This window comes from Lontra canadensis, unplaced genomic scaffold (genome assembly GCF_010015895.1).
Source record: "Lontra canadensis isolate GAN:19392208 unplaced genomic scaffold, GSC_riverotter_1.0 scaffold61, whole genome shotgun sequence".
NCBI classification, from domain to species: Eukaryota; Metazoa; Chordata; class Mammalia; order Carnivora; family Mustelidae; genus Lontra; species Lontra canadensis.
In genome coordinates this window covers 9,136,187-9,157,661 of record NW_022631055.1, presented here as the reverse complement: position 1 = coordinate 9,157,661, position 21,475 = coordinate 9,136,187, and the positions used below count along the sequence as shown (strand labels likewise).

Sequence of the window (21,475 nt, the reverse complement as noted above, 5' to 3'; positions counted from 1 at the left end):
TCAGGTACGTCATGTGCCGGAACTAATTCTAGTTGGATCAGAGCTAAATAGAAGAAATGGATACCTTCCTTTTGCAAAGCGGCTACATTGGACTCTTGAGCAGAGTGCATGGGGAAACACTTCTCTAGGCATGAGGACAGGAGAAAAAGGCACAAGGGAGCTTGTCAGTTTATGTGACCACATAAAAATTTAGAACCTGGCTCAAACGCCTTCAGTAAAAAGCCTGAGGTGTTAGGGTATCCCTGGGGCCTCCCTGGATGAATCAGATGGGCTCAGACAGCTGGCAGCTACCCTGAGGGGCCTCACAGGTGAAGCTGAGCGGGCTCGAGTGGCCTTACCTATATCATATCAGGATTCAGAGTCTTTGGGAAACCCTCCACTTACTTGGGGTCCAGACCTAGGTCTTGTGTCTAATCAAAGGGGTTTGGTGCCAGAAGAAGGTCTCCGGTCCTGGTTCCAAGATGTGTCCTCACCAGTCTCTGGGGCAGAGGTCAGCCCAAGGGCCAGTGGCTGCCTCCCGAGCAAGCACAGCTCTTCCCCTCCAGCTGTACCACAGGCACATCCACACTTCTCTGTGGAACTGCAGCCCTCCTCTCTGCTCTCATGATTTCCTTGTCCGCCCCCCCGGCACTGGAACCTGTATGTGTGGTGAAAGCTGGCTGACTGACCCCTCGGAGACCTAGGGTGGCTGAGCTTTGCACTTAAGCAGAAAACAAAGCACAGGTAATATAGCCTCTTATTAAAGCACTTTGCTTGTGACAGATCTGCAGAGAGTGACCGCGTGGGTAACATCACTGTGATCGGCTGGCAGATGGAGGAGAAGTCAGACCAGCGGCCCCCTGTGACCCGGTCTGTGGACACCGTCAATGGGCGGGTGAGCACACCGCCTTGTTCCTTCATGTTGGAAGGAGTCAGAGGATGTGTCCAGGTGGACTTTGCCTCTGTGCTCTGGGAAGGGAAAGACAGGCCCCTTAGGCAGAATGTGCCCCCACCCAGGCACTTCTCAAAGCAGTGAGAAGGGGTTCCCCTCAGGGACTGTGACATGCAAGGCTGTGCTGGGTGGGAGCGCAGCTGGGGAAGCTGCAGTCAGGCGGGGGCAGGGGGTGTGGAATGAGGCCTGGATTACCTTACCTGTTAGACCTTCCCTCTCTGGCACACGTGTGCCACATGGCCGCCTTCTGCACGCCTCCCATCCGCACACCCCTGCAGCCTCTCAATTACCTCTCCCCTCTCTACCTCCTCCCCTCCCTCTCTGTCACCCCGCCTCCCATGCCCTGTCACCCACACAGCCCCGCATGCTCTCAGACTACAGTTTTAATATACCAAACACTGGTAAGTGGCCACTGCCGTAACATACAGAGCTAGCTCATTTTACCCAAAATAAGCCTAAGAGGTCAGCTGCGCAAACGTTCCTGAGCATCATCTTAGCCTGCCTCTCGTTCTGTACGTCACACCCCTGCAATACCGGGTGAAGTGACCGAGTCACTGGAAAATCACGTGTGCGTGGCCTGAGTGCAGGGTGCTGGCAGGTGGGTTACCTAGGGGCTGGGGCAGTGTACTCCTGCAGAGTGAATGGTGGTTACTAATTTTAAGAGTTCTCCAGGGATGCACGTGGGCCCCATTTCTGCAGAGTGTTTTGGGTCTCACTGTCTCTCTGCTTTTCTGCCCACGTCATTAGATGGTTCTCCCGGTTGATGAGAGCTTGACAGAGGCACTGGGAATCCGATCCAAGTATGCTTCGTTGCGAAAAGACACTTTACTGAAATCGGGTAAACAGCTCCCTCCGTTGGCACTCTTGCCACTCTTTGTGAGAGTCCACTCGGGCCACACTCACCCTTTCCTCCCTGCCTGGTTGGATTGTCATGGCCAGGCACCCCGGTTGTCACCTTGTCACCTCCCTGCCACGTTTGTAAGTGCCATGCTTTCTGCCAGCATGTGGAGTTAGCAGTCCTTCAGGGAAGGAGTGGGGGGGTCCCCTCCTTCATTCCACTCTTCCTCCTTCCTCGTGTTACCTCGTTTGGTGACTGACCCTCCACGCCCCTGCGCTCCAGAGACAGGTCCCCATCTTGGGACCAGAAGATGGTGTGTCGTGGGGGAGGAGCAGCTGGGCTGAGTCACTTGGGTGGGCTTCGGCTGAAGTGTTTGCATTCTCTGGAGAGGAACAGTGAGAAGCAGGGTTGAGGGCCCAGGGAGGAGGGCCTGCATGGCAGCTGTGTCGCCGGCTTACACGAGGCCTGTCTCCTCCCCATCACCCAACCCAGTGTTTGGCGGCGCCATCTGCCGCATGTACCGGTTCCCCACCACGGACGGTAACCACCTGCGGATCCTGGAGCAGATGGCAGAGAGCGTGCTGTCCTTGCACGTGCCCCGGCAGTTCGTGAAGCTCCTACTGGAAGAAGATGCGGCCAGGTGAGGCCCTGTGGAGAGGCCACCCACCCTCCCGTCAGTCCTGGGTCATCTGCCCCTTCCTTTCCAGGAAGTTCTTAGATGTGGCGAGTAGAGCACTGGCAGCAGAGAGGCTGGCTTCAGACCCAGCCGCCACCACCTGCTTGCTCTGTGGCCTTGGCTCGCCGAAGCCTGTGTTCGCTCGTTTGTCTCCTGAGTTCCTGTGAGAGGCCACCACCAGACAGGGTGCGGGAAGCACCAGACATGGGTCCAGCATACAGTGCCTGCCCCCCGCCCCCCGCTTCCCCTCTCCTTTCCCTTCTCAGTAGGCCTGTAGAAAGTTAGGAGTGGCCGGTTGTTCCTGGGTCCTGGCCGCTGGGTCAGCAGCTTCCTAGGGTAGGGCCACAGTGATAGGGGCTACAGAGAGCGATGTGTGACCCATTGGGGCCCTCCGGTCCTCCATATCTCTCAGCCAAGGGCATGTTCCATCAATCCCGTGGTGGGGAGAAGCCAGAGACCTGGCTCAACCCCAGATCGCAGTGTGTGTCACCAGTCTTCCTCAGAGGTCGTTTCTTCTCGCTGTCCTAAGTGTTAATTATGAACACAATATAACAAGTGTGATAGGACACAGTTCAGTCAGGATCTCACTGTTCAAATAAGCTTTTTAAAAAAAATTTTTATCTTAGAAAAAACTCAACCTAAGAATAACAAGAATAATGCAACGAGCTGCTTTGTCTGTGTATTATCTATATACTATTTTATAGTTCTTTTAACTTTAAAATTTTTCCTTTCAGCTTTTCCATATTTGTGCAGATTTTCCTAGCTACCATCTACATTTGCACAGATCTTCACTCTTCACGTTATAATTTTAATTGCAGCATAAATTCCCATTATTTGGTATACGAGGTTACAACTTTGAAGAGTTTACCCATTTCTCAAGAACTTTGGCTTTGAGGGTTTTGTTGTGTTTCAACATCAGTTTCACACATGTGGCTGGTGGTGTGTGTGGTGTGGGAGGCTTCTTGATGAGTGAGACAGGCCATGGAAGATAGTCCCTCTGGAGAAGTGAGGGGCACGCCCCAAGCCCCAGCTGCATGAGCTGTGTGCCGAAATCAGAGGGGGTGGCGAGAAGGAGGGTGGTCTAGGCAGGCCTCTGTGAGATGGTAACATTAAACTGAGACCGGCAGCACGAGAAGGAGCAGAAAGACAGGCAGAGCCAGCAGAGAGGGTCTAGTGGTAGCCGTGCAGCCGGGGCTCATGTGCTCGTGAGCAGGGTCCGCAGGGTCCGCAGGCAGCTGCCGGTGTAGGTCTGACCACAGCCTCGCCTGTGTGCACACTCTTTTGCTTGAATTTTGCCATTTTCATGATAAAATGGTACAACTTTTTTTTTTTTTAACCTTGGGCCATCTAGTAGATTCCATAAAATTAGCTTCTCCCCCTCCCATAGAAAAATATGCATAGTATAAAAAACAGTGTCAAAAGGCTTTTAACAATGGCATAAATCTTGGGGCCTCTAGTCTCTGATCGGCTTCCAAGAAATAACCACTTTTAACCATTTTAGTGTTTACCACTGTATTTCTAAATATGTATAGTGTACACTCTTAATCTGTTTTGGGGATTAGCTACTGACTCCCTGCGATGAGGGTTTTAGATCTTTTGTACTTGCCCGTTCCCCAGCTTCCTAATATGGTTATCTTTTTTTTTTTTTTTAAAGTCCATCGTGTGTTTTCATTATTCTGATTATGTAGCTGTTATTTACTGCTGAGCTAAGACAGTTACGTTTCAGTTCTTCCACAGCTTTTATTTTTCTGGAGGTGACAGATGCTCTTTTTTCTTCTCTTCTCCCTTTCCCTGCCTTCATGCTACTTCTGGATTTAGACAGCCCATTACCCACGTGGAGAAAGAAATCATAACCACAGTTGCCAACCTCCTATGGCCCTTGTCCCTCCCCCCGAGGGACACCCCTGAGACAGAGGGGGCTGGGTGAGTGCGGCAGAGTGTGGTCATCCTGGGCCAGCCAGCTGTGGACCACCGCTCTGCAGCTTTATGTTCTGCAGCAGTGTTCTTAGGGGTAGGGCAGAAAGGCCCAGGCCTCCCCAGAACACGGGGGGCAGTGAGAAGCTGTCTCGGAACTGTCTCTGGGAGAGACAGAGGTGAGTGAGATGGCCCCAAGAAATGGCTTACGGGCTTCCACTCATCTCATCTTCCAGGAGGGTCCCACGTGGCCTGTGTGGGTCCGGGCAGGGAGCCACTCCCTTAGAGCCCCTCTCCTCCACTTAGTTTTCCCCAGACATTTGACAGAGTGTGATGGTGAGTAGTCTGCCGCTCATACAGCCATTCCTCCTAGAGTGGTGTGTCATGTGCCCGCTGCTTGCTCTGTGGACCTGCAGTTGGCTGTTGTCCAAGGCCTTCCCTGGCATCCACTGCACTTCCATGTCCACTCGTTCTCCTGCTTGGTTGGGACGCCGCTGCCTCTCCTAGGGAAGGGAGCCGGCTCTGTGGCCTGATAGTTTGTGTATGTGTGTGTCTGCCTTGCAGAGTGTGTGAGCTGGAGGAGTTGGGGGATCTGTCCCCTTGCTGGGAGAGCCTCCGGCGCCAGATTGTCACTCAGTACCAGACCATCATCCTCACATACCAGGAGAACCTGACTGACCTCCATCAGTACAAAGGTGGGTGCTAGGTCTTCGTTTTTCCAGCTAGGAAACAAGAACCTGGCTCAAGTACTCTCCCTGACAGACACTCTAGTGGGTTTTTAAAAATAGGTTCTCATGTAGGTGTGAATTCTTCCGAATGTGGGTTTCTCATAAGAAGACAAGTATGTGAATTGCATTGAAAATTTCTTCTATGGTGTCTTCTGCCAAAGCAACTCATGTAGGATGAAATTTAGGAGAGATGAAATCATGGGCTGTTGGTTCATGTTATTTTTTCATCTTGGTCTAAAATGCCCAAGGGAAATGCCCCAGAAGACATAAACTGTTTGCTTTGACACAGAGTGGTTTCCTAGATTTCCCAGTTTAAACGTTCAACAGTCCTTTATTGAATATCCAGATTGAGTGGAGTGCTCCATTTTAAGGCTCAAAAGAGAAAGTGAAGTATAGACATCTTACATTTCTTCTTGAAAAATCCAGTTTGATTTTCAAAATTCTCAAGGGATAGATTTAGAAGACTTACTCTTAACTTACTCCCTTTTTATTCCAAAATAGAATAGATTTTTTTATTTTTCGTTACTTTATTCTCTATCTTCAGATTCTTTCTTCCCCCACCCCCAACTACATTATGGAATTTCAGGGTTAAGAGAAAATGTAAGTCCTTCATATTAAGGTTTTGCTACAGAACGAATGAACCTGTCCATGAACTTGGCTGAGAAGAAGCCACATGCAGTTATGAGGACAAGATGATGGTGCCATTGGGTTTGGTTTGAATCTGAAGGGCAGGCGTAAGCATATTGGCAGCGTGTAGCCGAAGATACTTAGGGACCTACCCATGCTGGATATCTGTTATCTGGGGAAACAGGAAACCCACATGAGCTTGAGTTTTCCAGAGCAGAGCATCTCAGCTGTCAGTATGCATCCTGGTCCCTGAAGATCTTGCTACAGAGCAGATCTAGCTTCCTACATTTTTATCAGGCTCCCAGGGTGCCACTGCTGCTGATCTCTGGGCCCCCCTGTACATATCAGGCCCTGGAGGGCAGTCTCCTAGCACAAAATGCAAAGCAGACAGTGGCTGTTCTGCATTTTTTATGCTGGTATGATTTACCTTTTATCACTAGAGAGAAGGTTTATTTTTTCTTCTGATCGTCAGTTAATTTGCAGTCCCTTTCTTTTCTAGGCATGTAGTCCTTAATTAGTGTTGGATTCTGATCATTGCAGATATCAGTTATAAAACATCATCCACTCTCCTTAACCCCCTGAGTAGAATCAAGGGAACACGTTTAGGTATGTGTTTCAGAGGGCCAGGATCCATGCCATATAGCATTTGTTCATCCTGATAGATCTGAGGTGATGAGCAGACCTTTTCATCTCTTTGTGGACTTGAGACGTGTTGCTCTTACTGAACCAGTTTCTTCAGTCTTACATGCTGGCAGTCTCCAGGGTTGGAACAGGCAGACCCTGGCATGGGCCCATTTGCTTTTTATAGCAGTGCTGACATCGTGTTGCACAAAATCAGTTTTTATGTCAGACTTCTCATTTGAGAAATGAGTCATGGGGGCGCTGGTAACCATAGCCTTCTGAAGCTGCTCCTACCGGGCCCTGCTCACCAGCTGAGCCCCTAAAACCAGTCTTCTGGCCAGTGGGCTGCCCACCCTCCAGTGTTTGACCCAGCCTGCCATCTGGAGACAAAATGTACTCATAGGCACCTCAGAATTTCCTTGGCCACCACTAGCACATACCTGCTTACATGAAGCCGCTTCCTCAGAATTTACTGTCCTACTCGCCATTCCTGAATGCAGTGTACATGTCAACGGTCCTTGTTTTCTCGTATTGTTTCTTAGGTCCCTCGTTTAAAGCGAGCAGTTTGAAAGCAGATAAAAAGTTAGAATTTGTTCCCACAAACTTGCACATACAGAGGATGAGAGTTCAAGACGATGGGGGGTCAGGTAACTATTTTTCTGTTCCTCTTGCTAAATCACACTTGACTTCCTTTCTCCCTGTGTGCTTGGTCCCCAGGCTGCCCCACATGTGCACAGCCTTCCCTGTGCGTTCTTCTGGCAGCTCAGATAAGGGACGTGGCACAGGACCTCCGTTCCCTAGGCTTTTCCCCTCCCTTTGTCCCTTCCCCTCATCCATCCTTCCTCCAGCTTCCCTTTGTGTTTCTGTGGCAGCAAGTCACCTGTCAGTTCTCCTTCCCAAGGAGGATGCAAACTGAGTGTTGCCAGTGATTGCCTTCGGCCCTTTGTGGCCCTATCTGGAGATGTGTAGGAACCCTATACCCCTGAGATCATGGTGCTGGGCTCCGGGGGCCCTCAGACAATCCAGGCTTTGGGACTGGGGGAACAGGCTGCTTGGAAATGGGCTGGAGGGGCAGGGTCCCAGAGTTGCGTGCATATCCCTGTAGCTGGCTTGTCCACAGGCCTGAGCCCAGAGTAACGGAGGAGAGCTTTCTGTCATTCAGATCAGAACTATGACATCGTCACCATTGGAGCGCCAGCAGCACACTGCCAAGGTTTTAAGTCAGGAGGTCTCCGCAAAAAGCTGCACAAATTCGAAGAGACCAAGAAGCAGTAAGTACTTGGAGGGTGTCCGTGGACCTTGTACAGCTGTCTGGTGCTGCCTAGGTTAAAAAAAAAAAAAAAAAAATCAAAACGTGACAGCAAAAACATCCAGCCATCCGATGTGCTTTTGTGTGGCGGGAGGAGCTGCCTTGTGGCCCCTGTGCTTTTGTGTGTGCGACTGAGCTGGGGAGTGAGGAAGGCACCTGATAAGTGGTCCTGACCCTGCAAGTGAGCAGCAGATCGAAATCCCCCTGGGAGGTGGGTAGCCCGTGTGGACTCTCCGCTGGTTCAGCTGTCCCTTAGAGCCTGGTTTGTCATGCCACGTGTGTGGTCTGTGTTGAATACCACAAAGTGTGAAGCCTACAGGAGATTGCTTCCTTTCCTGAAAGGACTGCAGGGCTAGACATTTTGGTTTTAGGAAAGCTGGAGTGGGGTGGGGGTGGGAGGGGAGCTGCAGTCCGAACAGGGAATGGCCAGGTGGGCAGTTGGAGAAGGGCCTCGTGGAGCATGCAGGGAGGTGTAGTGGAGGCATGAGGCATGGTGCTTGAGGACAGGAGCTGAGCGGGAGGGCTGGCCTTGCTGGCAGCCGGCTCAGTGCAGGGCCACACGCTGATGTCCAGGAACGCAGGGGTGACAGAGGTAAGCCTGGCCCCAAGGGGCTCCCAGTCTTTGCTGGGAGCAGACAAGTTCATAGCAGCATTTGGAGCAAGCCGTGCTATGCCTGGAGCAGGGGTGATGGAGAGAGAGCCATAAACCTCAGCTGTTGTGTTGGATATGTGGGAGGCATTGGTGATCTTCCAGAATGTCACCCGTCAAGATTTAAATAGATGAGGGAGGCAAGTGTGAGAAGTAGGGGCGACGAGAGTAGATGGTCCTGTGAGATCCGTGGACCACGGAGTAGAGGAAATAGCACGTAGGTGTCTGCCTGGGAAGAATGGTTATTGCTTGATTATGTGTTCAGGCTGATGGGGATGAGGACAGTAAAGAACTGTTGGGAAGAGAACGTTTATGGAGCTAGGTTGTGGAGATCCAAAGGCCAGACCAGGCAGGGAGTCCTAGAAGGTGGGGTGCAGAGAGATCCTGGAGGAGTGAGGAAACAAGCTGAAGATACTGTCGATCAGCCTCTGCAGAATGTAGAATTGAAAGTGTGGGACTTAGCAATGGCGAATGGAACAGCTGAAGGAAAGTTGAAGCCAAGGCCCAGGAGGCTTCAAGGGAATTGACAAGGTGGCCAGGTGGAGAGTTGAAAGTGTGGGACTTAGCAATGGAGAATGGAACAGCTGGAGGAAAGTTGAAGCCAAGGCCCAGGAGGCTTCAAGGGAATTGACAAGGCGGCCAGGTGGAGAGCTCTAGCACCTGCCAGGGTATCAGAGGCTCTGTGCCGTCATGGCCAGAAGTCAGAACGCAGCTTGAGAAAACTGCCCAAAGACCAGATCAAGGAGGGGGCGGAAGGTCAGGGACAGTGGCGGTTCACTGGGCCAAGGGGATCAGAGATGCAGCTGGGAACTTTTCTGCCCATGGAGGCTGGAGGGGTGAGCCTGCAGGTGGAAGAGGGTGCTCTATGAGACATTATGGCTCAGATGTGTGCACAGGGGTCCCGGAGCCAAGTGAGTCCTGGAGGCAGCAGGAGGAAGAACCAGAAGTGGCCAGCTGTTAGGAGGAGGAATTTCAGCCGGAAGGTCGGGGTAGCATCCTAGGGAGGCCCCCAGACAGCCCACTTAGCTAGATGGATCCTATCAAGGGTGTCTTCCCCACCCAGACAAGCCAGACCCACCTGAGGAGTCACTGACTCTGCTGTTCCCTGGGGATTACAATGAAGAGGAAGCTTCCTATGCTCCCCACATCCCTGCACAGCCAGCCAAAAGAGCACGTGTCTGTCATTCCATTGCGTTTGGCTGTGTGGGGATGTGAGTGGGAGATTGGAGGATGCCATGGGGGCCCTGGAGGGGAAAGCCCATCAGGAGGGGGCACCACTGGCCATCACTGTCTCACAAAGGTCCAGATGTGAATACCTGACTACCCCGTATGTTGACTTCAGATCTCTTTACTTCCACAATGCCTCTAGAGTATTTTTCAGATGAATAATAGAAGTTTTTCTTTAATTTCCTACTAATGTTATAAAGCCACCTGCAGAAATGATTTTCATTATTTGAATTGTACTTTAAATGCAGGCTTAACTTGGCCCACAGGCGGCATGTCTCCCTGGGGCTTGCGTACAGACGCGGACGTTGCTCTGATGAATGAGCTCCTAAGTTTTGTGGTTCCTGTAGTGGGTACCTCAACACATAATTCCAAAGATTTTGACAAAAGATAACTTGGCTTTTTAATTTTTTGTTTTGCCTTTGGTGTTTGCTAACTGCTAATATTTCATTTTGGTTCTTTTCTTTAGCAGTTTTGAGGAGTGTTGGTGAGTTTTCTGTCTGTGGAGAGAGTGTCTGTTGGGGTCTTGCTCTCCTGTAGAGAAAGCCTGTGCTGTCCCCTCCTCTGTGAGGTGCTTCGGCCCTCGGTGCCACCGGCGGCCCCTGGTTATAGCCTCGTAGACAGAATTCTCTCTTCCAACTGCAACGTTCTTTGATAATGAATAGCCCATGTCCAGTGTCCCATTTACCTTCCAAATCTGGCAGCAGCTTCTTGCTGGGCGCACTCTGAGAGAGGACCCTGTTTTCTCCCAGGCTGGACAAGTTGCCAGGTGCTGGGATTTCAAGTCCACCCAGTGGCAGGGTCGGGAATCCCTTGCTGGCTTATTTTATAAGAATCTTAGGCCTTCAGTTTTCACCTTACTGTCCCATCTTATGGGAGTGAAGCCAGCTTCCATTTCTCATGAATATAATTTATGCAGATTTTTAAAACACTGTTCCTTGGGCCAGTTTTCCCCCTGAGGGCAAAGAAAGAATTAATATAACCAAGGGACTTTTCCTACCAAAGAATTAGCTGGCAGCTAAAAAGCACTGTATCTGCAGCCTGGTGGCCCCCCAGCTGCCCCGGGCCCTCACCAGTTGTGCCCAGCGTGCTTGCTCAGGTGACAGCCAGGGTTCTGCAGGGGCATTTTGCTTGGTGATAGGCCCCAGAAGCACCTCCAGCCCTCTCGAACTGTGCCATCTCAGAGCTGGGGAGGCTCGGGGCCATGGCAGGGCCCTGCCTGAGATGGGGACAGCAGGACGTGCTGAGACCTCTTGGGCTTTCCCCATTTCTAGGACTAGGACTGAGCACACATGCTTGTATATTCGCCATCATCCCCTAACAGCTCTTTGAAATTTACTCTTCCACACCCCTCCCCCTGCCGTGTGCTTCCTGTGTGTAAGTCCCAGATTCCTGTTATTAAAACGTGACCTGTAAGAACACAAGGTGAGTAGAAGGCGATGCTCTCCGTCGGGCTTGGGAGACTGTGTGTACTGGTCAAAGTGTACACAGCCATCTACATACACATGCATATATCTATAGGAAGCACTAGAGATTGGGGCCAGGGAAGGACAGATCTTTAACAATCCTGTTTGAGATTGTGTTTCTAAGACTCAATTGTCAAATGGCAGCTATTCATTTGGAAGAGTGATTGCAGATTGGAAAGTAGTCGTGTGCACATTGTGCTGTGAAATTACTTCTCAGATCACGCAGGCTTGGTTGCGGTCTGCTGCATGGGCTTCTGGCAAATCCATCGTGTTTTATTGTGGTGTGTGGGCTTGGGGTGTTGTTTCTTTCTGGGATGCTTTGGTTTTTGGGTTTTGCATGTTTATACCATAGTCTGTCAACGGAGGTTTCTTGGGGGCCTGCCTTCAGGGTCCAAAAAGCCCAGCAGGGAAGGGTCTCAAGTCCTCCTCTCCAAGAGAGGTGATGGAGGTTGTGCTCCTCCACCTTCTCCCTCATCTCCAAAACTCAGAGGGCAGCTCTTTGAGGGGACCAGTGAAGGCTGAGACTCCCATTCCAGCTAGAGCTCACAAGTTCAGATCGCAGGAGACATCCTCACTGGGGCCTTACACTCTGTGCTTTCCTTGGCTTCCTCAGATGGTCTAAAACCTACATTTAGACTATTATATTGAATGAGGATCTTGGCCTAGAGACTTGGATGTATCATCTCCGTCTAGAATGGCCAAACGCATTAGCCAGGCCCCACACAGCCAGGACGCAGAGTCGGTTCTCCGGTCACTGGTGTTTGTAATGCACAGGGGCTGGCCTGTAGCTCTGACCTCAATCCTAAGATCACACACGGCTTGGTGATGAGGGGAGGAGGAAGAACCAGGTGTTCAAAGCTCTTGAGGTGGCCACACCTGGCCTCTGGCTTGGCACGTTCTTCACCTCTTCTTCATCTGATGGAACATTATTTTTCAAAGTAGAGAAGTGCTGGAGAAGGAAGTCTAGTTGTCGGGGTCAGAGGTCTGAGGAGAGAAAACTACGTGTATGTGCATGGAAAGTTTGAAGATTGGCCCAACGGAGAAACAGGTTTCTTGCGGAAAGTCTGGCATCCATTGCAGTCTGCCTTCCCTGAGATACACTGACCCCTTCTGAGATTAGCACACCCCGTGTCTCCACTCCCGTGCCGCGGATAAGTTGACAGGCGAGGTTCTCAGGTGAAATGTTATGAGCATTCGGGTGATTATTGGATTCAGTATCTGTTTATGCATTTATGTAAGAATACAGACACCTACAAATAGAGACAAAAGACCTCACTGTGTTTTACTATTTTGAGCCCTCTACCATACAGACAGAAAGAATCTTGAAATTTACTTTTGCCCATTAATAGCTAGACTAGCCTAGGAGAACATCACTGAGTATCAGAATGCTTTACTTAATGTTGGTTGTGGGCTGGGGTTGGTTGGGAGGCTGCTGCCATCTTCATGGATTTGAGAAGACCCCTTAGAATCTGTTCTTATCCTTTCTAGTACACCATCCAGCTGCCAGTCCATAATCTACATACCACAGGACATCATCAGAGCCAAGGAGATCATTGCCCAGATCAATACCCTGAAAACCCAAGTGAGTTATTATGCAGAGCGGCTCTCAAGGGCGGCTAAGGACAGGTCTGCCACTGGCCTCGAAAGAACCCTCGCCATCCTGGCAGACAAGGTAGGAGACACCACCCTGCTACATGTGAGATGGGGGCTCCCATGGGTTTCTGGAAACCTTTGGACACCCCATGTGCTTAGAGCCGTCCATACAAAAGGTGACATTGGGATGACCTTGAAGATCTAGTTTCAGGTTTAGTTCTGCCAGAGGCCCAGGGTGGTTTGGTGATTGCCCTGTGGTCACAGAGCCGGATGAGGGCAGGCCACGGACAGCACCTAGGGCGGGGGACTTCCAGCTGCTGCTTCATGCAGATGTGTCATCCCTCAAGTCCATCAGCTTCATTGTGGAGGCTGAGATAGTTCTGCAGCTTTCTTAGCAACTGACTATCAGTGCATTTTTTGCCAATTTTTATTAACTTGGAATTTGAAAAAAGCTGAGTTATTGTACAGACATACAATAAAGGAAATAGCTTCCTTGGCTTACACGTAGTCAATAAGCCATTTTTTAGTTGACTGTTACTTGATCCTTATTAAAAATAAACAGGGACACCTGGGTGACTCAGTCGGTTAAGGATCCATCTCTTGATTTTTGGCTCAGGTCACGATCTCACGGTTCTGGGATCAAGCCCCATGTCAGGCTCTGCATTCAGTGGGGGGAGGTCTGCTTGGGATTCACTCTCTCCCTCTGCTCTTTGCCCCACTTCGGCATGTGTGTGCCCCTACTGTCTCCCTTTCTCTCTCTCTCAAATAAATAAATCTTAAAATGCATATACAGATATAGATATGTAAATAAATATATAAATATTGGTCTATACTGGGACGTTAGATATATCAGATCATTTTGATGGATGATGCTTTTTCAGATTACTCAGTCTCTCCGCACGCATGTGTGTGCACACACACACACAAACAGAGATTCTGATCATACTTCCCCACTCACACCCACTTTGCTGGGGTGAGGTGCTTGTTCCTGATCAGAATGTGTTATATCCTTCACATGTGTTCACTCAGCCAAGAGATCGAGGGCTGGAAACTAGATCCATTTGGAAAAGAAAGATGATGTTATCAGAAGGAAAATTATGAGCCCCAGAACTCCTGCTGCATACAGAATTCCCCAGAACCACAGTGCTGTGCTGAGAGCCCCACTGCCCAGGGTCCAGGGCTTTAAGTATTAGATGCAAAAAGATAAGACTTAAGTGATCGCCTCAAATTCCTGCCTGTCCCCTGGAACTGGAGAGGATGGCCCAAGAAGTCAGTGAAGGCAAGGACACTGGGCTCCCTCCAGGCCCTGCCTCGAGTCACATCCGGCTCAGAGGCGGGCAGGGATGGAAAAATGTCAGAGATTTCTCAACCTCCCTCATTCTCCCTGTTTCCTCCAGTCTTTTTGTGGGAGTCTTTGAACTCAGCCATCCCAAGGGCTCCTGCCCTATGGAGAAGGGCCTTGGGTCTGCTCCTGAGCTCTCAGAGACAGCCGGCCTTGCAACCCCTTGCCTGGAGGCTCAGCAGCTCTGGTTTGTGTGTACTGCAGACCCGGCAGCTGGTCACCGTGTGCGACTGCAAGCTGCTGGCCAACTCCATCCACGGGCTGAACGCAGCACGGCCTGACTACATTGCCTCCAAGGCCTCCCCAACGTCGAGTGAGGAGGAGCAGGTGATGCTTAGGAACGACCAGGACACCCTCATGGCCAGGTGGACGGGGAGGAACAGCCGGTCTTCTCTGCAGGTGGACTGGCACGAGGAGGAGTGGGTGAGTCTGCTGCCTGTGGCCCCCGTTCTGCCATTGGGCCTGGGTTGAAAAATTCAAAGCCTCCGGCCAGCTCCTCTCCCCCACCAAGGGGTACCTAACAGGTTGGCTGCTTGATGGACAAGCTCCGAGTCTCCTTCCCAGACAGCACTTGGGCCCCCTGATTGAGGGAGAGAGATGGCATTTTCACACCCTGTGTCCATCTGAAGGGCAGGGCTGCTACAGGCCAGGCTGGGGCCAGACTTGGTGGTGAAAGGGGTGATGTTCTCCACGGAGCCCTTGCCTTGCTGGCAGCCTGTCTCCTGTCACTATCTACTCAAGACCAGCCAGGCCCCCTGCTTCCTCAAAGCTCTCCACACAGTTAGCCCTTCCAGGGCCATTTGTATTTGGTGGCGTGGGGAGGAGTCTGGAGATGCTACCCCTGACATGGTCCGCGTTGCTTCCTGCTTCCTGACACAGTGGCCCTGAGAGCCGCCTCTGTCTCTCCTGGGGGAGTGACACATCACACAACTCATTTTTGTCATTTCTTAGGACTACTGCTTGGAGGCATTTTTCTGTGAGGTACTGAGTTTTTAGTCAGCAGCGAAGGGCTCCTCCAGCCCTGCCCTGGTGTCCTGTATTCTGGGTGGGCTTCTGCAGACCGCTTCCAGCCCTGCCTCCCCACCTCCCCACTGCCCCCATCTGAAGTGATCAACTGCTCCCATTACCTCCCATTACCTTCCCTCAGTCCTCTCTGTGTCTCAGTCCTCTCTGTAGGAGGTCTGCAGCAGAGGGAGGAGGGACGTGCTGGCCCCCTGGGCCCTGTGGCCCGTCTGCCAGCTCTGGAAGGCACTGGGAAGTCCTGTCCAGCCTCTGTGATGGTTACTAGCAAACGTGTCTCTGACTTTAAAAACAATGACCACAGTACATTGATCTGTATTTTGAAAAACAAATATAGCAGTAATAGGGAATTTTGAATTAATCTTGATATTTCTAAATTCGTGGTATTTTAATGATCACAGTGGCCCAGAGTAGGGGAGTCAGTGTGTGTGTGTATGTGTGGAGGGGGCTTGGGGGGGCAGGGAAAGGGGTGTGTTCTGTTCTGCTTTTCCAGTCGGGAGAGCTGACCCCAATGCACCCTTTCGGTTTGGAAGGAGAAAGTGTGGCTGAATGTGGACAAGAGCCTGGAGTGCATCATTCAGCGGGTGGACAAGCTGCTGCAGAAGGAGCGCCTGCATGGCGAGGGCTGTGAGGATGTCTTCCCTTGCGCCGGCAGCTGTACCAGCAAGAAAGGTAACCGGGACAGCCACGCCTACTGGATCAAACCGGAAGACCCCTTCTGCGATGTCCCCGCCTCGCCATGCCCCTCTGCCATCTGCTCGATGCCATCCTCACCCGCATGCCATCCTCACCCAACCACATGTGCGTATGCGTCCACACCGCCCATTCATGCTGCCTCCACCTTGCACTGCGTCTGTCTGTCTCTCTGTGTCTGACTCCATGACCTCTTCCCTCCATACAGACTGCAGGGAGGGCTGTCAGGCAGAGCTGGAGGTCACAGTGCACAGAGAAGCGGGCAGGGAGGGCAGAAGCCCCCGTGGTCCACGCATGGGGAGCCCTTGTGCAAATCTGTGTGTCCAGCAAAGGCAGATTCTTAAGGCCATCTTGGGTCTCCCTGACCGTCAGGGTGGGGCTCTCAGGCTGTTCTGGTTCGTAAAGCAATCTGAGAACCTGAAGGCGGCCAAAACGCAGATGCTTTTCTCCTGAGATTGCTGATTGCATTAGGAGGTGGGAGAGTCAAGGAAAAGGTGACTCATGCAGGGACACAGCTGGATGAGAGCTGTTAGCAGGCTCGGCAGACTCGTCTAGAGGCTGGTTGTCATCAGCTGGGGGTGCTGTTACCTGTTACCCAGCGGGGGATGTTGCCGTGGCACTCGTGGGTCAGTCAGATGGGGGAACCCACTCCTGGGGCTGAGATAGGTTCCTCCGGTTGGTACTGCCCCCGAGGCAGGGTTCTCAGTAGATGGTAGGACGTTGGCCTGCAGAAACGTGTTTCAGAAATAGTCTTTTGCCTGTGGGGACGGAGCACAACCAGACACTCTGTCCATCATGTAGCCTTAAAACTGGGCATGCATGCTTTGTCTGCCAGCCCGTCCTTGGTCCCTGCCTCTCGCGGCCTTCCACGTCTTGCTGTGAGAGCCAGAGGGGATCATGGGCCAGGTAGCTGAGGTGGCTGCAGACCTAGCTGTGGTGTCCGTCCACTGCTCTCTTCTGGGAGTGGGAAGCTGTAGTTAGTAAGGCCCAGATGGGCGAAGGCTAGCCTTCAGACAGCGAGGATTTTTCATTTCTGAATTGGACAGCTTTCATTCAAGGTAGACGCGTGTTCCTTTATCACAGCCTCTTGATAAATCCTTCATTTGTAAGCTGCCCTTCACTTTTTCAGTCTGCCTGCAGTCTGTTCCCAGGGCACAGTTTCACTTGAGCCTCTGATTCAGCAATGTTCACGTCCTCCACCCTTCCATCTGTGAAGGACTGTAGTTTAAGTTCCCCAAACCTGTGATTGGTTTCATGGAGCTGTTTTGCCTGTTTGTCTTCTCATTTTTTAAATGTAAATTGTGTTTGTTTTTTTTTTTTTTTTTTAAATCTGAAAGCTCATTGCTCATTTCTCTTCAATATTGTCTTGCTTGTAATTTTAAAATTTTTCTGCAGATATAAAAAGAGTAATTTATTGGGCTTTAAAAAAAAGCCAGAGAGAGTTTTTTTAATCAGATATTCTGTTATATTCGTAAGTTAAATGTCACTTTTCTTCTAGGCAACATCCTGTATTGGTCAAATGTAGACAATTTAAATTCAGCCTTCAAGTTATTTAAATGAGCATTTATTTACGGTATTTAGGGTATGGCTTATGTTTGCCATGCAAATCAGTTCTGTTGTGGTCATGGGAATATGAAGCATACATTTGAGAGAGTCTAACTTGACTGATCAGTACTCAAAGATATGTATGAAACCGTATGCCACCAAATTAACTGTGGATGATCCTTAATTTAAAAATTGTGAGCATAGCTAGGAAGCCGTTCAGAGCTGGATGTGATCAGGAGGATCAGAAAGGAGACTGGAGACTGCAAGCTCTTTACCCAGTCTCTTACCGTCAAGGGCCAGAGCTCAGCTCTGGCATGACTTTCCATACCATTCTAGCTTCCTGGGCCAGTTGTTTTAGCCTAATGAACAGGTTGTGTTCACACCAGCTTACCATACACAAAGAACTCTGTGCCTCTTCGAGAGGCATCGTGACTTTTCATTCTAGCTCTATACATTGTGCTAGGTCTTTGGTGTCCATCTTCTGCTCAGGAGCTCCCCTGCCTTCTAGCTTGCTCTCCCACAGGACTCAGAGTCTTGCCTGGCAGACACACACCACTGAGGGACCCATTGACAAGTCCCCGCCAGCTGGAACCACAGAGGCTCTGGGAGCCTTTCCTTCCTTCTCCCACTTTCTGCACAAGTCACAAGTGCCCCACACCCCTCTGCATCTCCACCCGCAGCCACCTCGTCTGGTGGCATTCATGACCTGGCTATGCACGCACTCATCCTCTCCTCATCTCTGAAGAGCCATTCAGACAAACCTCAGACCAGGTTGTTTTAACCCGAGACCTGGGGGTTCACCCCAGGTTCGTATGCCCCCTGAGATTATGTGCTAAGATGAGAGGAGGTATACAGAGGTCATCAAGTCTCAGGGGACTCCATGGCCTCAGAGAAGGTACAAGCCACTGGTCCAAGAGTACCAAAGGAGACCCCCACCCACCCCACACACATATTCCCTGCTTTGATTGAGAGATTGAATTTACCCAGCTGAGTTTAACCGTCAGTGCCTTTTCAGGGATGCTCACAACTATTTGGGATCTTCACAGATGATCATGAAAACAGGCCCCTCGACCTTCCTCCTCCCTCAGACTCAGACTTTTGGAGGAAAGGTTATGGGGAGGCAGAAATCTGGGTTTTTGTTTGTTTGTTTGTTTCTCAAGACCTGGGGTAATTCTGATTAGTTGGACGGAAGTCTAAGAATCACTGCCCTGTATCACTGCACACCGCTGTGGATTTTTCTTTTTGTTAGGGAGCCAGTCTCAGCATATTTAGGGCCTAATGAAGAGGCTGAAGTTTTAAGCTCACAGGGGCCTTTTCATTTGCTCTGTTCTGTCCCCTTTGCCAGTGGGAGAAGTCACTGCCAAAGATAACTAGAGAGGAAGGATCCCTTGCCCCCTCCACCTCTGGGCAATCCAGTTTGTAAACATCTCTATTCAGCCGGTTCCAGCTATTTTGGGGGGCTCTGAAACTACCCGTTTCAGTATCCTGCAGACATAAAATGACCCCTTTTCAGACTTGTTTTCCTCCAGATGGCACGCCCAGTTAACCAAGGAATTTTAGAGTTGTTAAGGGAAATATAAATAGAAATGAGTACTTCACTTGCTGAAATGGGAGTAGCGTAGTGCAATTGAATTAAAATTGGCATTCTTTGAGTGACCTGGAGGGACATTGTAATTCTAGACTTCCCCCAGATCATAAAAGTTTTCAATTTGATTGAAATTTCTAAGATTGGCATAGATGTAGGGTGGTATATTGGTTTCATCACTGGATCCTCACCTTTGGGTCTCAGCATGTGAGTCTGCAGCCCGGGTTCCACTCGCAAGGCAGGGCCACAGGCTCTGATCAGTTTGCTGGTCAGTCTCTCTCATTACAAGTGTGCTTCCAGATGCTGGGAGACGACTTGTGCTCCGCCACATGCAATGTGATCGATGAGGGCATCGGATCACATTGTAGTGTGTGAGTTTGCTTACCTCAAGAGTCTTAGCAACATGAGTGAACAAGTCAGTGAGTCGATCAGTGTTTACCACCAAGAGGGCTCGGCTGCCTGAGAGCAGCCAGGTGCCTGCGTGGGACTTCTCAGGGAAGAGGCGGGCAGGCCTGCCTCTGACCTCTTCTCTGCTCATTTGAGCCACCTTATGGCTGGCTGCCGACGCAGTCGCTGTAAGCGCTGAGTTGTTCATGTTTGAACTTTGTGCTGCTCCTTAATCATCCGTGTCGCCCTCCATTTCTGTGCAGATTGCAGCCCCCCTCCTGACGAGTCCAGCCCAGGTACGTGGTTTCCATTCAAGGCTTCTGCAGATGGCTTTTTTAATCCTCAAGTAGTGTTTGTAGCGGAATTATCCAAGATTGCCTGTGCTTCCAGAGTTAGGAAAATATTTCAGGAGTTTCTTCCTTTGAGGCAGTAAGCAACGTCTCTTAGGTCTGGTGAGGAACCAGTTGGGTTGGGGATGGTGGCCTGAAGTAGGCTACCACAGATACTTTCCTTGCTTGCCCATCCTAAAACCTTTTCAGACAATTCATGTCCATGGGTGCGTTGGACTTCCTGATACGGAGCAGTGCGTCTTTGTAAACAACACTTCCTCTGATTGCACCTGAACATGTGAGCCTTACATGGAGGGGCTGTAGCCACCCAAATGCAGCATTCGCAATCACACAACATCCTCTCTTCTGAGTCTGGGTGCAGCTTAGAGTTCTTGGGCATTGCTCACAGGCTCAGTTGGAGATAGTGCTAAAAATGGAATCTCCCTGCTGCCCGTGCATGTAGGAGTCAGTGGCTATGGCTCTAGTTCAGGGGTCGGCCACCTACAGCTCTGAGCCAAGTCCTGTCTACCGCCTCCTCTTGTAAATTACATCTTATTGGCAATCACGTCCACTCATTCACGTGCTGTCTCTGGCTGCTTTTGTGGGGCAACAACAGAGTCAAGCAGTTGTGACAAGGATTCCATCATCCTCAAAGCCTAAAATATTTACTATCTAGCCTTTTTACAGAGAAAGGGTGCCGACCCCTTCTCTAGTGCATGTTGAGTTTCCTGGTCGTGGCTTGTGGGTTCCCCAGAGTGAGCATGAGACCCCCAAATACATGCTTTTGCTTACGCCCCCCCCAAATCAACTACCCAATCAGTCTGATGATTGGATGATTGCATATTTCTGAATGAATATAAATGTGAGGTAGCCAGACACATATTTTATATCTAGAGTGCAGTAAACCAGTGCTGTGAGGATTTACCAAACTCTCCCTGTGAGTGTTAGCAAACCCTCTCAGCTCGTGTAACACCCATGAATTTTAGACCAACCACGACATTTCTAGAAGCACAGGTGGGTTGTCCTCAGTTAATATCAGTGGACTAAAATGGTCCCCTGCCAAGAGTTCCTTTGGCTTTTCCTGGAGAGCTAAATTTTTTCTCAGTCAACACACACACATACACACATATTTTTTTTCTCTCAGTCTTCCTCAGTCTTTCTCCCTCCCTCCCCTGTTAATGAGGGGGGAAGAGCAGAGTATGGATTTGAAAAAGTCCTTCAGAGTTACCCAAAGTAGCATGTGTTTGGCCACCAGTCGTCAAGCATTGACAGATTAGCAGCTAGACAAGGAACTTTCCCCCAAAAGTGAATCAGCCACATCACTAAGGATGCTGTTTAGTTGAGCTGGGTTTTGTTTCGTTTTTCATAATAAGACTTTCTTGACAAAGGGAGCAGAATATAACCCTTTTATCAAATCTAGCTTCCAATATCTTACTCAGCTAGGTCCTGGAAATCTCATTTCTGTCTCTGAAATTCATTTTGTCTGGAAACTTCTAAATGTAGTTTTTCTTCATATTTCCCCCCAAATATATTTCCACCCCCCAATCCTCCTGTCTATTTGGCAGAAACAGTCTGACACAATAGAAATAACATAGAGTTTAAAGTTAGACACATAGAAATGCTCATTCTTTTTGTGTGTCTGGGAAGACACTTAACCTCTCTGAGCTATTTTCTTACCCATATTAATAATTCTCTCTCTGTGGATTAAATGAGAAAATAGTTGCAAATAGTTGCACGTGCACGGTGGTTGGTACTCTTCTTGAACTCAGGAGTCATCCAGACATGTTGAAGCCCTTCTCTGGGCACATGGCAGATGGGTCTCCCACCCAGACCCACATCTTTTCTCCAGGACGAGCTCTTAGCACTTTTTAGCCATTCTTCCTTTACTCCCAATTTTTTTCAGGGTTTTTTTTCTTTTTTTCCCCTAATGGAAAAAAAAACAAGTCATATTTAAATGGATTTTTTTTTTTTTTTGAAAGAGAAGTAGGTAAAGTCAAA

At 50.0% G+C, this 21,475-nt stretch overlaps 1 protein-coding gene across 15 annotated transcripts in view; it reads left to right on the top strand.

The window, feature by feature from the left end:
- INPP4A (inositol polyphosphate-4-phosphatase type I A) overlaps window positions 1–21,475 on the top strand; it is a 129,550-nt gene that overhangs the window by 82,280 nt on the left and 25,795 nt on the right. For 6 of the 15 annotated variants that reach the window (XM_032877880.1, XM_032877876.1, XM_032877872.1 and 3 more), the window contains 11 exons: window positions 763–874; window positions 1,679–1,769; window positions 2,262–2,409; window positions 4,924–5,054; window positions 6,878–6,982; window positions 7,498–7,606; window positions 9,987–10,004; window positions 12,472–12,655; window positions 14,123–14,341; window positions 15,472–15,739; window positions 19,412–19,444. In XM_032877880.1, coding sequence (XP_032733771.1) covers window positions 763–874; window positions 1,679–1,769; window positions 2,262–2,409; window positions 4,924–5,054; window positions 6,878–6,982; window positions 7,498–7,606; window positions 9,987–10,004; window positions 12,472–12,655; window positions 14,123–14,341; window positions 15,472–15,739; window positions 19,412–19,444 — 1,418 coding nt within the window. The remainder of the gene's footprint in view (window positions 1–762; window positions 875–1,678; window positions 1,770–2,261; window positions 2,410–4,923; window positions 5,055–6,877; window positions 6,983–7,497; window positions 7,607–9,986; window positions 10,005–12,471; window positions 12,656–14,122; window positions 14,342–15,471; window positions 15,740–19,411; window positions 19,445–21,475) is intronic. The other 9 variants (XM_032877887.1, XM_032877884.1, XM_032877881.1 and 6 more) reach the window with 5 other exon arrangements.